Source organism: Excalfactoria chinensis, chromosome 1 (genome assembly GCF_039878825.1).
Source record: "Excalfactoria chinensis isolate bCotChi1 chromosome 1, bCotChi1.hap2, whole genome shotgun sequence".
Classification (NCBI taxonomy): Eukaryota; Metazoa; Chordata; class Aves; order Galliformes; family Phasianidae; genus Excalfactoria; species Excalfactoria chinensis.
The window spans coordinates 57,650,125-57,666,493 of record NC_092825.1 but is presented as its reverse complement, the minus strand read 5'-3'; the positions used below and the strand labels follow the sequence as shown (position 1 = coordinate 57,666,493).

The following is a 16,369-nucleotide window of genomic DNA, read 5'->3' as shown; positions in this document are numbered from 1 at the left end:
AAATCAAGAAGTCTTTTTTATCATCTGAATGATGAAAAAGATAGAAATGGACAACAAGGATCTAGAATTAGCTTGTGCTTAAACACATCCCCCAGTCTGTGCATCCTTCTTTCTCCAGTCCAGGAGCACACACTGATAGCTTGCTTGTTGCTTTGTGAGATAAGTATGAGACTTGAAAAGTGCACAAAATGAAGATTTGTCTACACAAATAAATATATGTCCCCTCAGAAAGAAGAAGGAAAAAAAAATCCTAGAATGGGAAAGTACAGTACTTATTACTTCCACAGAACAAATAAACTCATACAGTCTTTCAAGTATTAAACAACTTATGCACTAGTGTTTTCTTAAGGATCCCTATATTGCTTTTAGGAGTTGTTTTTTTTTTTTTTTCCAACAACATTAGTGTCAGCAGTTGGCAGCAGTTTGGGTTGCTAGCTGAAATACAGGAGGCAAAGCCAAGGTTTATCTGCTGGTGTTTTGGAGAAGGAGGGCACATTGGCATGGTGTCAGAAACTGCAGTTAAGTTTCAGCTTAATGCGAAAAAAGTGGAAAGGTTCATTTCTCAAACTATTAAAAGGATTAAGTATAATACAATAGGGAAACCGAGTGTTTAAAATATTAAAGTTCCCTCCTAAATAAGAATCTCACTGTAAAAACAAGAGCTTGTTCGATTACTATGAAAAACTTGGCCAGAGTTAACTGTGAGCTCCATTTGCTTTTTGTTTGCTCACCTACAGGAAACATTTGTATTTACTCTAAGACAGGAATTGGTGGTAAATAGAAAGAGAGGGAACAAAAGACTCAGTGCTCTGACTGTAAAGTTAAAATCAAACGAAGAGAACAATACCCCTAATAAAATGGCTATCCCTTAACCAGGGTTGTATTCAAAATCAAAGACCATTACTTCCCCTCCACAGCAGTACAATGATCAGACCTAATACGTATTTGGAGAGTAAGGTACTATGGGAGCTGAGAAACTGATTATCACCTGCCAATAACCTAAATTTGTGAGATGTTATTCTAAAAGTAAACGTACTCACACTTGAAACTGAGGGTGCTCAGGTGCCTCACTGATCTTATATCTATATGATAAATGTGATTACGTCATGTAAATTCAGACAGCAATCAGATAACTGAGTTTGAAACTTATTTTGCCTTTATGCACAGTTCCTAACAGCATTTCTTGGCATTGAAAAGACTCAAACTTTTGGTGCCACATTTAAAGCAAAGAAGGGCAGGACAGAGGCCATTCCTTATTTATTTTTGTTCAATAGAGGTTCACTTAGATACAGTAGAACACAACTGCTCTAAAGACCGTCTGTCGAAACTTCAACCTTGTACATTTGACAGCATTGTCTGCAGTCTCCCATTTGTGGGAGGGACTGGAAGCAGGATCTCCATCAGTATCAACTTTCTCATCCTTATCTTACAGAGTTGGCAGCTGCTAACAGAACACTCACAGCTTCCCAACCCAGAAAGGAATAAAAAAATCTCTATCCTCTTTTTATACATATTCACAAATGTCAAGTGGCAAAAACATTACCTCTACAGAAAATCTACACACCTTTTCTTTGGCCATGAGTACTTACCTCAGAGAAAAAAGTATAGAGATATACTTGTTAGGGAATGCAAAATGCATGTTTCTATTCAGCACCAAAACCTGAAGGGTTCTTTTTAGTTTTTCTTTCTTTTTTTTCTTTTTTTTTTCTTCTTCTTTTTTTTTTTTTTAGGACTTGGATTCTTTAGAACATAATACCATGAATTTAATAGAACTGAAGGGAGTCTGCAGCCATCAGCACCAGTCCATTTGCAGATGCTATCATAAGAAACCGATACCTAATTTCATAAATCTATGACTGCTCTTGATAAACTTGATACGCTATCCTACCAATTTCCACAATTTAGTATGCAAATTAGCGAAGGATTAGAATCAAGAAACTTAGGCCTAATTGCAAGCATATATCTCAGTTTTCCAACTGCAACATGAAACTTTTATTTTTCTCTGCATTATCTGTTCACTAGCCTGAGAAATGGTGTACCGGACTAGGCTCAATCAGATTGATACAGAAAAAGGAATTATTTTCAGAATTTGATGGAGCACAATGAAAAACCTGTAGACAGAAATATTCCAGGGCATAAGCTGAAAAATACCTGAGACTGCTGTTCATCAACAGCTCACTATTTACTGAAGCCAAAGTGCACTGTGTACTAAGACTTAGCGTTTCATTACCTGTTTTTGAGAAGGTAAAAATTATAATTCTCTATTTTCCTTTTGCAACCAAAGAGTGTTGATTTATTGTGTTGTTCCCCAGGTTAAAAACCCAAATATGCAACATACACCATCACTAATTTTCTGGCACACAATTCTATCTACCCTTCCTCCTTCAAGTAAAAAGCATATTACAAGTTGCACAACTGTAAACCTGAAATCTACTTGAAATCTTCTACCAATCACCACATATCTCTGACTTCACCTTCTCCTTACATACTTGTTGCATTTATCACCTTAACTGTTACAGATCAAACACAAATTAAAACCAGTAGTAATGCTGGTGAAATGGTTTTAAGTTGCTGTCTCTGTTTTCTACTATTAATGTGTGAATTGGATATCAGCTGTTCAATGGCATCTGTCATAGCAAACAGATTGAAAACCCCTTCTTATGGAATATCCTCAGGAAAGTCAATAAAAGACTGAATTGCCACGTATATGAGAGAACATGAAACCACACTTTTGCTAGGCTCTTCGTCCAAAGAGAAGTAATCAGAAACAAAACCTTGCTTTAAAGTTTGAGCATGAAACTGAGCAGTATATTGTGTCTTCCCTGTGGAACAGTACCAGCAAACATAGGAACAGATAATCATTATATACCAAGTTGGCACATTTTGACTGTAGGTAAGGTTAATGGGACATAAGTGTCTTCTAGACAACTGCCAATGCCACGTAAAACAGCTTTAATTGATGAGAATTATTATTATAGAAAAAAGGTAAACAGTGATAGGACAAGGGCGAATGGTTTGAAACTGAGACAGGGGACGTTCAGGTTACATATTAGGAGGAAGTTTGTAACACAGAGGATGGTGATGCACTGGAACAGGTTGCCCAAGGACGTTATGGATGCCCCATCCCTGGAGGCATTCAAGGCCAGGCTGGATGTGGCTCTGGGCAGTCTGGTCTGGTGGTTGGTGACCCTGCACGTAGCAGGGGGTTGGAACTGGATGATCATTGTGGTCCTTTTCAATCCAAGCAATTCTATGATTCTATGAAGGTGCATCAAACAATGAAATACAGGATGACCACACAGTCATCTTGGAAAATCACTATACTTCTACTGTGCTACAAGAAGTCATTCCATATCTTCCTGTATGATAACTGAAATTTCAGTGTCTAATCCATTTTTCTTCACACACAATATATGCCTGGGATTACTTCATCAGGATGAGATCTGATCTCATCTTCTCTGTCACCAAAAGTTCAGAGTTCAGTAAACAGTTCGTCTAAATGACAAGATTTAAATGTAATCACAAACTCTCTGTTTTTCCGGTCACCACTCAAACATCATCAACCCAAATACCAAAACAGTGATGCCAAACCAGCCTGGCCACAAGAACCAGTTGTTGGAAAGTCTCAAATATTTTTGCCCTGAGGCACATCCTGCCACTGGACAGCAAACAGGAAGTTGCTGTGCATGGACCCTTCCCAACTACCACACAAGCTGTAACTTTTAAGCAAAAGAAAATGCACCGATAGCTTTATTCCTTGAGTTAATGACTACTGGCAGTCTTGAGCTCTCCTAAACTGCTGGTTCTGAATCTCACAAATCTGTCAGCTAACAGAAAGACTGTCAGAAACTGACAGATTACTGCTCTCAACATTAAATTCAGAGTACAGAAGTCGCATAAAAATTAATAAATTTGATCTGCTTGATGCCTTTATTAAAAAGATCTGCTTCAACACTTCCTATTTAACAGCAAAATAATGCCTATCAGATCAGTGGTTTGTGGCACAACAACCATAGATAATCACCATATACTATAATTATGTGAAATGACAACTGTATTTACACCATTCCACCAAGCTCATGCAGTATTCTTAACTCATTAACACTCACACAAGTTCTTCCCAGTGCAGGCTTATCCATCATAGAATCACAGAATGGACTGGGTTGGAAGGGACCTTTAAGATCATCCAGTTCTAACCCCCCCTGCTACAGGCAGGGACACCTCATTCTAGACCAGGTTGCTCACAGACATCCATTCTGGCCTTGAATGCTTGCAGGGAGTGTGCATTCTCAACCTTATTGGACAGCCTGTGCCAGTGTCTCATCACCCTCAATTTAAAGAATTTCTTCCTAATATCTAGTCTAAATCTACCCTCTTCCAGTTTAAAGCCATTTCCCCATGTCCTGTCACTACATGCCCTTATAAAAAGTCCCTCCCCAGATTTCCTGTAGGCCCCCTTTAGGTACTGGCAGGCCACTATAAGGTTTCCGTGGTGCCATCTCTTCTGCAGGCTACAGCTGTTTCAGCCCGTCCTCGTAGGGGAGGTGCTCTAGCTAATACCAAGCACCAGTGGACTGGTTGCCAGTAAATAGAAAAGGCACACCAATGGGATGCAGGGTGTCTCAACCACTAATGTACATTATGCAATCCTGATTTTCTAGCAATGAACAAAAATGCTTTAGTAATTTAGGACAGGACTTTGTAATCTTTGAATGAGGGAAACTAAATATGGCAGTGGATGCTTTTAACTACTGTCCTATTAATTTACATTTATTTATGCTAAGTTCAAAGGAATTAAAAAGCCGTATAACCATAACATGATGATCTTGATAATGCAATCAATAAAATGGATGAATAATTCTAATAGGCTGAAAGTTTTTTGAAAACTGAGATTGAACCAGGGCAGAGTCCATAGATTATTTTCATAATATTACAAACATCTGTATGGAAAAGGTAGCAAGTGCTGCTTTGTCATCTTTCTTCCAAAGTAATTTTATGTCTGTCTCTCAATGGGGAAGCAAACCTTCCTCTCCAAGCAAGCATACAGATCCATCATTGAAAGGGCCTAAAAACTACCATAGTCAAGGTACAAGCAGAAAACAGATATGGCTCTTTACAGTAGGGCCAAAAGAGAGTTTATTTCTCTGGCATCATGAGGACATCTACAGCACAGCACTTGTTTGAATGTACATCATTATTTAGTAATACAAGAAGCAGAGGTAAAAAGAGGAAGGAGAAAGGAAGGAGACTATATGTAATATAACAGAAAGATGAAATGCTGTCACAGAAGACTGCTGTCACTGCACTGAATGCCGTTACTGTGGTAACTAATGATTAAAAATGATGGGAAAAAAGTCTGGAATGCATGGCAAGGAGAAGGTACTTTCTTTATTTTGCACTTCAAGGTTGTGTTCAAGGGCATGATGGAGCCTCATTTTCTTTGCGTGCTCAGTGAATGTCAGGTTATTTGGGCCTGCTCCTGGCAGAACTCTCCATCTGACAGAAATAATTACAGAGGAGCAACAACTGGCAAAGTGAGTGGCACCGTGACTGATAATCTGGGTGGATTACAGGCCTTCGACAAAAGCCAAAATGTTTGACTTTGACAGCTGGCAATGCTCGATGGGAGCCAATTAGTGGATATATGTTCACTTCAGCCAGAAGTCTCTTCAGTTTCTAGTCAAACAGCTTCCTGACTAGGATGTGCACGAGTGCTTTCCCTCACTTCTACCTGCTCACCTGCATGCCAGCTACATTGTCAGAACAGCTAAAACCAGACTGTAAGAACAACATATTTCAATACCTATATATATATATATATATATATATATATATATATATATATATATATATATATATATATATATATATATATATATATATATGAAACAGTAGACTCAAGTTTTGTAGAGTTGCATTTCAACCTTCAAACAGCAGTGGTACAACAACCTTAAAAAACATCACTTTGCTATGACTCTACATGAACCTAGACTGTGTAAATGAAGCTGTGATTGTACTTTTAAGGTAACAAGTCCACCATATCTGGCAGTATTTCTCAAAAAGCTTCACTATTTCTTTAAAATTTCCTGGCACAGCAGGTTAATTTCTCTATTGCTTTTTCAAATAGGTTAACCCAAAACTTAGAGAATACCAGCATTCAGAGAAGTTCTGTTTGGCCCAATGCACGCATACACCTCTGACATCCAAGTCCCCTTCAAACTCTTATGTCCTCAGCTTTCTTATCACGCAGATTTTCTTTCCCCACTTTTTCATCTATTTCCACTCTTGCTAGTGCAAACACAGATACTGTAGCAAAAGGATCAATAAAGGAAGACAGATCCAACTTCCCTGAATGACATCACTTATTTAAACATTTACCTTGCTTTCTCAGCTATGAAGAATCCCCCATCACCACACCCAGACAACTAAAATACAGCTTCTGACAGTGTCATGTTTTGAGAGGTGCTTCCACTCACTAAACTCAGTGGGCACCACTGCACTACCAGGAACTCTCAGATGCTCTTGGAAGACAATGGTAGTTCTGTCACAGAAACAGGTATGTTTAGCAATTACCTGTAGGGATTAAATACGTATCACATGAAAATGAAGCTATTTTGCTGCTTGTGTAAGTGTACTCATCAGATGTTGTTTCAAATCAGTGTAGTTAAGGCAAAGAAAAAAACCAACTGCATTATTTACAGAATCCGCAGTATTTCATCTGGCAGGGTGGCAACAAAAGCCTGCTAGAAGTGGGGTAATTCTGATACAACTCCATGGCAGCAAGAGGAAAAAGCTGGCCTGTCAGTCTCCTCTGAACCATTTTACATTCTCCTGTTACAAAGAAAAATCACTCCAACCAGCGGAACTTCACTTTGGAAAAGTTCACGGCAAAAGAGTGTCAAGTGTCAGTGTGCTGTGTTTCCAAGGAGACAAGTAACAGTGGAAAGCCAGTATTTTCAGGGAGGAGAGGCTATTCTGGAATTTAAAATTCTTTCCTTTTCCTCATGATCCCATGAACCACATTTACTTGGGAAACAAATCCTTACAGTAACATGGATTCATAAGGAATGTCAGCCAAAATCTGCAGGGAAGAAGCACAGAGAAAACAGTTTGGGACTTGCAATGCTAGATGAAGTATGTATTGAATATTGCATAAATACTAAATACCAGCAGTACTAGTCATTGTCAAATAATTTTGCTCAATGTTTCAGAATGGCAAACAACAGCCTCTCAATTCATTTTGGCCTACAGAGGAAGGAATGACTATGATGAGGAGACAGTGGCACAAGAGAACGTATTAAAAATTCCTGTTAATGGCAAGCAAATTGACTACATAACCTGCATTCTCAATAGCAAGAGATTTCTTATCTCCCTTAACTAAGATAGAAAGAAGCACTATTTCAACAAGTTTAGAGTAACTGAACAGCAAGAGTGTATTCTGGACAAGAACAAAAGTCAAAGTATCAGATGAAATGGAAATCACTAAGGGAGAAGAAGTAGACAGTGCAGATGAACATTAGCATAAAGGAGCCAAAGACAATTCTTGACAGCCTACTCTGTTCAAAATGAAAGCTATCAAAAAATAAAACCAAGAAGATCAAACTGCGCATTTCTTTTGTGTGTCTATCATCAATAAGACAGACGAGTAACAAAACTAGTTTCAAGGCCCAGAGAACACCATTTTAGGACAGAAAATAATAATGAGATGGTTCTCAGAAAAATCTCGTCCTCAAATTTACAAACCCCGATACACTCTTTCTTATTATAGTATGGTATAATCAACTATAACAGAAGGTATTGGCAGTTATTTTTGGGAACCTGTGGGGACTGGTGAGGTTTTGGAAGATTCCATTAAGGTTTCTGACGCTGTCTCACATGGCACATTCACAAACAAGTTCAGTTAAGTAAATGCCTCACGTTCAGTGTTGTCCAGTTCTGGCTACCACGCTTGCAGAAGGAAATAGACAAATCAAATAAAATCTGATAAAGACCAACAAGAGTGATCAGATATCCAGAAAAAAAAAAAAAAAAGACACTTGAAAACTGGAAGAGCTGAAACTGTCCAATTCCTCACAGAGGAGATACTATGTAAACAAAAACAGCTGCTAAAAAGATCTAAGAAACAATCTCTTTTTCCCATGCCCATAACAAATAGAAAAACTAGTAATGAGCTTAAATTGCCGTAAGGGAAATTATGTATGAACAATAGCATTATAATGATAAAGACAGATGAGCCATAGAAAAGACTTTTCAAGATCGAGGGTTTCCACTAAGACTTTATAGGGATAGAATACAGGTATAACTGGTTCTGCTTGAAGGTGAGACGCTTTTTCTATGATTAAAATACAAAAATGTGGACATCAAACTTTTTGGGAAATTATACTCCACAGTAAAGTAACAATTGTTCTGTAACTTAATAGATAAATAAATCAGGTGTGTTTCATGGAGATCTGTCCTGAGCTCAGCACTATTCAGTACTATTTTCATTAACAACCTGCATGATAGTGTAAACTTTATGTTTATGAACTGTGAAGGAGGAAGCTAAGCTAAAGTACAGGTCCAAAACTGTAAATGCTTTAAAAAAGATTATTCAGCTGGTTCCATAGATGAGGGAACATTTATGGAAGAAAAGGCAGCAAAATACAAATGCACTCAGCAACCCAATATGAAGTGCCACATGGCATCACACCATCTAAAATGAAAATTTCGAGATTCCATCATCAGTACCACTGAACCAAGCTAGTTTTTGGTAATTTCTGAAATAGTATATTGAAATAGTGAGAATAATTATGAAACATTTATATAATAATTCAAGTGAGTATTGTGAATCATACAATAATATGAGGAGGGTGATTTACAAACAATTCAATTGAAAACAATCCAAGCTCAGAAGACAGACACAGATACAAGTTCAGAGCCTCCTAACAATTTCATTACTATGACTTGACATTTATGGCATTGTAATGCTTAGAGATATTGGTCAAGTTAAGCCCCCACTGTGCTAGACATTGTATAAACACAGAGAATGACAATCTGTGCTCCAAATAGCTCCTAGTAGAAAACCCCAAACATTTGAGACTCAAAGCCCACAGACAGGAAAACCTCAGCCCATTCATGTATGCCTTCCATTTACAACTCAAAGCTACAAAGCAGGATTTCACACAGCTACAACAAATATATCCTGATTTTTAAAACTCTGTTTGACAAGAAAATGCATAAATGGTAGTAGGCTCTTTTCTAACAGGAAAGTGGTGGACATGCTGCCACAAAGCTCCTCAGGTCTCTTTCAATTCCAGCATGACTCGCATTGCAGGGACTTCTGTATGGCATATAAACTGAGCACAGTGGCTGGCGCTCGCCACACTACATCTGGACTGTGTTAGGCAACCGTCAGCTCTGTATTCTTGCATCAGCCCTGGCCCCCTCATGTGAGGCAGCTTCCCAACCACTTTTTCGCCATGAACCAGTCAAGGAGACAAAGTACTTTGGGAGGAAGTAAATTGGGACCACATTAGCTGGTGACCCTCGCCCTGCAATTGGCCTCCCTTTCCAATGATAGAGGAAATCCCTCATGCAAACTGACAACCAATATGAAACAGGCAGCTCCATTTACTGGAAAGCCTGGTCAATGCTGAGTGCCTCATTAGGAAATGGTCTCTATATTGAGGCACATTCCTGCAATTCAGAGCCTAGAAATTCTAAATTAAAACAACATTCATGCCATATCCTCTTTCCGAAATGCCTCTCTTCATCCAAACTTTAATTTCTTTAAATATGTATATTAAAGAACCAAAATGTCTTTGGCAGCGCTCCTTCCTTCTCTTTCATAGTAATACCCTTCCCAGGCGAGCAGCTTGGAATATGACACAATATTGGGAAGAGACAGAGGAAAGAATAATCACAGAATCTTCAAGTATCAATATGACCTTCCACTGACAAACAGTCTTCACAAATAGTTTTAAATAAGAAAAAATCATTTGAAATTGTAGGGCAGAAGAATATGGAAATTGTTTCTTAAGATGTAGAATGGGACTTAATGATAGACTGCTTTTGTTTTAGGAAAGAGTTGCATCTTTATATACTGTAACAAAAGTCAATTAACGGTGAGTCAGTCTGCTAACAACAGAAGCTATCATAGCCGCTCAGTGATAACCAACACAAGCCATGAAACTGCATAATCTGAACCCCAAACATAGACAACAATTAGATCCATTCACGTTCAATATAGTGTGATCAGAAAACTGCTTTTCTAATGTGTTATCTGTGTCAGAAGCTCTGTTCTAGCTTGCTGTCAGGTTCAGAAATCAGGCCCATGGTGCGTACCGCAGTATGCATAACTCTTCACACAAACCACCTCCTTCCGATATTGCTCAGCACTTCTGTTTGCATCCTACGTACATGGAAACTGGAACCTCTTAGTCAACAGCGCTCACTAGCCAACTGAAAGAACTGCCTACCCACAGTAAACTGTAAGTGTTTCCAAGAAATGGGATGGACTGAAGTACAACATACTTATCAGGGATCTCAACAGCCCTAAAATAGTATTAAAGACACAAGGAAGGAAATACCGAGTTCAGGATCCCAGCTCTGAATCTGAAGGGATGAATAAACTTTCTAAAATCCAGAATTGCTTTTCAGAGTCTTCCAGAAGATCTCAATGAACCAACATTGCTTGTTTTTCTTGAACAGTGTTTAAATTTGATTTTTCACTCATGATTTCTACTGGAATTTTAGGAACTGCAGCTAAACTTCTATGACATTCCTGAATTGTGATACAGTCCCCTGGAACTGCTAACAGAGATGGGCCTTTGTTTGAGATGTAGAGTAGGATATGTGAGGAGAAAGTTTAAACTGATGAAGAGGCATTGTGACTTTTCCTGAAAACACAAGGTTGCTGAGCTGGGTGACCTGTAATAACCAAAGAGGACCACAAGGGGAAAACAAACAGATTATTTGCAAAGCACATGGAAAAATGATTTTCCTTTTGACTGTATTTGTAATGACGATAGTGGAAAATATCATAGCCTTTTTATAGCCATTTCTTCTGCCCCATCTCCTGTGTCTAGAGCTGCTGAAGCTGGTGATTTGAGTTGGTGACTTCAATGTAGAAATGTACATATTAAAGCTACTCGTACTGAAGAAATAAATGTGATGTCAGGCCCCCTGTACTTATGGAGTTGGTGAATTGTCTGTTGATAGAATTACTGTCCATGATAAATAACTCTGAAGAGCTTTTCTTTCAACAGTACTGAAGGTGGCACACAAAAAAGGACAAAAGATGATATACTCTTATAACACAGGATAGATTCTGTCAATCTTTGTTACATCAAATAAGCATATGTCAAGTACAGCTTTAATAGAGTTTAAATTGCTTATCTATAAACATATATTTTGCTTTAGATACCAGGGATACACTGGACAGTACCTTGTAGTCCTGCTATGATTTTATATTTGTACTTATACAGCTCATATACTATTTATACACAGTGTTCATAGCAGAGATGGTTTGAGGAGACTATGATTTACTGTACGCTTTTATCAAGGTTCTTTTAAGAGGGGGAACAATTATGAGTCTTGATAAGGGCAATTTTGGATTCAGAAACTTCAGAAGCATTTGGCTATCCCAATGATTTCTTTTAAAAAGGGCTACTGATCCAAAAGACAAACAACATGTAAGTCCATAAATTGCCTCAATTCATATGGGTCATATGGGTCACAGCAAGAAAAATTTCAAGTTAATCTCTTGTGCATTTTTTATTCTGAAAATTAAGTATGCTGCACCTGTGTATAAAAGCACTTAGAATGGGCATCCTTCACAGAAATGCCTCTGAAGCAACAATATATGATATTATGCGACTTTTCAGCACTGAAAACTGGTAAAATGAACTACAACATTCCAAAAATCATCTAAGTGAAACTTAAGACACTATAGGAAATCACAATGTTAATACACAAACTGCATATACACAAGGAAAAAAAAACAACACAAAATGTAGGAAAAAAACCAACACAAAATGTAGGAAAAAAGCCAACACAAAACTCAGCCCTAAGGATCATTCTCTATACCAACCAAAGATAACAAGAAGGAAATGAGAATGGACAACATGCATGAAGGAGCTGTATTGTACCTTGAGACAAGAACTGCTACATAAAAAAAAAAAAAAAAAGCCAATTTCTCTTAAACTGAGCAGTAACATATATTAGGGCAGTTACACCTACAGACAATTACTCTAAGAAAATAAATACAGTTGATTTCAACGCTTCAGAAACGTATCCTACTAGGAGGGCATCTGGATAATGAGAGAAAGTAACTACAACCGCTGCTCAAAAGTAAATGAATAAATGATATTTTCTACTTGCCATAATGCTAGCATAAAAATGTATAACTCCTGTTACACAATTAAACAGTAGATAATTATCATCTTAAAATCATAGAATCATAGAATTACCCAGGTTGGAAAAGACCTCGAAGATCATCAAGTCCAACCGCAGCCTAACCAGTACCCTAACTCTAAAAGCCCTCCACTAAATCATATCCCTGAGCACCACATCCAAACGGCTCTTAAACACATCCAGGGATGGTGATTCAACCATCTCCCTGAGGAGCCTATTCCAGTACCTAACCACCCTTTCTGTAAAGAAGTTCTTCCTAATATCCAACCTAAACTTGCCCTGGTGCAACTTGAGGCCATTTCCCCTCATCCTGTCACATGTCACTAGTGAGAAGAGACCTGCCCCACTTTCACTGTAAGCGCCTTTCAGATACTGGAAGAGGGCGATAAGGTCTCCCCTCAGCCTCCTTTTCCCCAGACTAAACAGCCCCAGCTTCCTTAGCCTCTCCTCGTAGGGCTGATTCTCCAAGCCCTTCATGAGCCTCGTATGTAAAAATACATGACCAGTAACCTACTTGTACTTGCTAAGGAAGAAGCAGAGAAATCCCTTATTAGGGACCAGACGTGATTTTGTCTTAGATTTTGACAGCAAGAAAAATAACATTTGACAAATGAAATACACGTAAAACTCAATGAAGATGAAATCACTGACACTGAAGAAGTTGATACTGGATTAACAGCAATATTATATATGCTTTCAGGGAATGTGACCTGGGAAGAACATAGCATGACCCACTAGAAGTGTTGAAGAGAAAAATCTACACACATTCTGGATCTCCTATTGACAGAACTGCCTTCTGCTTCCTCATTCTTTCATTGGCACTGTATTTTTCACTTTGTATTTAATATCAAAACATAATTTTAAAAGCTTGAATAGAAATATAAATTTTCTGATCACTTTGCTTAAACATAAAGAACTTGGAAAGAGAAAAGGAACAGAAATAGAAAGGGACCAATCTCTTCCCTAGCATGAGACCTCCCAGACTCCACTCAAGTAGCTGCCATTCCTTTATAGAGCTTCTGTCATAGATTAGGAACCACAGCAGAGACTGTGTAGTGTAACAGATGCATTTGACCTTTACAGCAAGAATTTTCTTCAGTCTATGCTTCCTGACTGACAAGAAAATATACAGGTCACCAAAAGTTGTATCACTGCACTTCCCTGAGCCTCTGGAAGTTAAAGAGAAACGTCTTTTTAAATCAGCATCCTATATATTGTACCATACATTTACTAATGAGGCAGGGACACAAAGAAACTTCCCTTATAATTAAGACTGTTTCATTCCCACCATGTTTTACAGAGATCATGGTCAGTAGCTAGTTTGAAGTCAGCATTCATGTACTTTTTGTCCCAATAGATGAAGAGATTATGTCTATGTACTATTAGTTCCAAAAATGAAGATAATAACTGCACATTAAATTATTAACTGGTTTCTTTCCTGTCCTTCCTCTACTGACCTGCTGCTTGAGCTGTTGCACAAGGCGGTCCTTCTCTCGTTTGAGGGCAGCCACTTCATCTTGAGTCTTCTTCTTAGAGGATGAAAGTTCTAGCAGAGCAATATTGGCATCTTTTTCACTAATGGCAGCAAGAAGGGCTTCTTGTCTGAAAAACACAAGTAGGTACACGATCATGCTGTGAAACTGAGAGGCTCCAATATACCATAAACACTGTAGCAGCACGCAACTCCACTGAGCAGAAATAAACATGGTTATTGTGGTTATACATCCATCCATGGAGCAGGAAGTCGGGACCTACCTGCCCCCAGCTCCCAAGATGACAGTGCTGATACCACTTGCTTATAAGACAAGAAAAACATATGTTATTATTCTGCACTTAGCCGCTCTATTTTTAATAACTACCATTTATTGCTTCTTCCGCTGAAGACTTTCATTCCTTATACTGGTTTACATTTCCAGAACGGAGTTTGAGAGTGCACACAAAAATACTTGACTAATCGTAAGACTTCTGTATTAAATTACATTAGGTTACACTGCTATTCATGTAGCTATTTTAGAAGGGAGGTGGCATGCGACAAGTTTATTGAAATCACTTGAACAATACAGAGCATTCCCAGAAGCATATGATGACACGGACACTTTTGTCCTACAAGACAGATGTTGAAATAGATGCCCTTAAGCATGCTTGAGCTATTCTCTGACTTTTGTTTGCAAGTAGCCAATATAATAATGGGCTTTTTGATGTATGTCTTGAGTAATTAAAACAACAATCACAGACCTTATGCAGCTTTGAAGAAACATTTTAAACAAGAACGTTCCATAGCTGCGTAATAACCAGATATAGAAACACCACCTTACCAACAGCAAAAAACTCTCACAAACATCCCAGTGTTATCTGAAACGTTTTGTAGGTACTGGAAAGAAGGGAGGCGAAGACAATAACCCTGTCAAAAAAAACAGCAGTTCTTGAACTCAAAGGGCTGCTATACGCTAGGGAAAGCAACTGTTTCTGACCATAATTCTCATTTCTGATTGCTGTGGCCGAGTCAGGATATGCAAAAGAACATAAAGGAAAACTTGTCCAACAAGTCAGCAAAGAGACGTACTGTTCCACTTCATGAAGAAGTAGAACAGAGGTCCTTCCTAACCATGGTGTGAAAGACATTACTATGTAGGAGTGATGAAGAAAGAGGGAGTTGGAATATTAGAGATTTCCTATGTTCCTTTAATCTAAAAATTTAGTTGTAAATGGAGTCATAGAAGTAAAGGTTCCAAATTCCCAAACAATCCAAATTTTGACCTAATTCTAAAGGTCACAGCAATGTTAGTAATTTCAGAAAAAATAATTTTCAAGAACAAAAAGGGGCACTAAAATTATTCTGCTAATCATGTCAATAGCAATTATGATAATAATGACAGTGCCATAACAGTTTTTTATTAAAAATATAAGATATGTTGAAGAAGCTCAGTGTAAACAATTAAGATTGATGTTAATTATACCAATACATCCATTTGTTGTCAAGATCTTTTTATAATCAAGACCCATTCACAACCTGCTGACTTAGGATCCCGATGACAGACTGCTAAAGATAGTAATGACATTAAATCTTCTTGTTCTAATTAATCTATTTCTACACCTTGATGAGAATAAACCAGTTTTCTCATTTTCCTTCTGTATCTTCCTTTTAAACAACTTAAGCGTGGATAAAACAAAAATACTTGCTGCAAAAAGTACTCATTGAATTCCACTATCATTTAATTTTGATGTTTTAAACATATGTATCTAACACAATGGAATTCTAAGCCCATGGCTTGGAAAGGGAAATGATTGGTACTACTTGAATACGGAAATTTTTATGTTAGATGCTGAAAACTTCACAGATTTCTTGATGTTACTGAGCATGGAAAGATGCATCCATTACTGCAGTGCTTCTGAAAATGGAGAGTGAAATAATTCCATCAGAGACTTCAGGGCTTAAATCAAGAGTGTAGGGAGACGCATTCCTAAATAAGTAGGAAGTAGTTGTATAGTTTGCATTGGCTGCAGCTGAGCTTGATGAAGAATTTATTGTCCTGGATACATACTAATCCCTCATCCAAACTGTATTAACAATGGCACATATATTCACTTCTTGACCTTGCTATTCCAAGAAGTCTGAACAATAGTTTTTCCACTTAAAAAGCCCAATATACATCATTTTAATAGAATGGGACCAGGAACTGACTGCATGTGCAGTTATGCTGATACATCTGAGAAGACAGTAGCTTCTGAGCAGCTCAGGACTGTAACCCCTTAAACCAGCAAGGCAGTAGCCAGCCCAGCACTTCAGACCACAGATTAAGAAAAGTTTTGTGAAAGGCACATGAACTCCACAGCACTAGAGTAGAAGCCACTAGTTTCATAAGCAACTTCTCTCTGAGAACTGTGTGGATGGACATAGCATTTAAAAAACCTCTTGTTATTTTTACAGGTGAAAAAACAACAACACCACCACAACATAGCTCTCACTTGAAAGGTG

General features: G+C 38.0%; 1 protein-coding gene across 13 annotated transcripts in view; it reads right to left on the bottom strand.

The window, feature by feature from the left end:
- Positions 1–16,369, bottom strand: part of ERC1 (ELKS/RAB6-interacting/CAST family member 1) — a 281,305-nt gene that overhangs the window by 45,559 nt on the left and 219,377 nt on the right. For all 13 annotated transcript variants that reach the window (XR_011902606.1, XR_011902608.1, XR_011902609.1 and 10 more), the window contains one exon: positions 13,851–13,995. Coding sequence is in view for 8 of the 13 variants with exons in the window: in XM_072326455.1 (XP_072182556.1) it covers positions 13,851–13,995 (145 nt within the window). In the remaining 5 variants the exon portion in view is untranslated. The remainder of the gene's footprint in view (positions 1–13,850; positions 13,996–16,369) is intronic.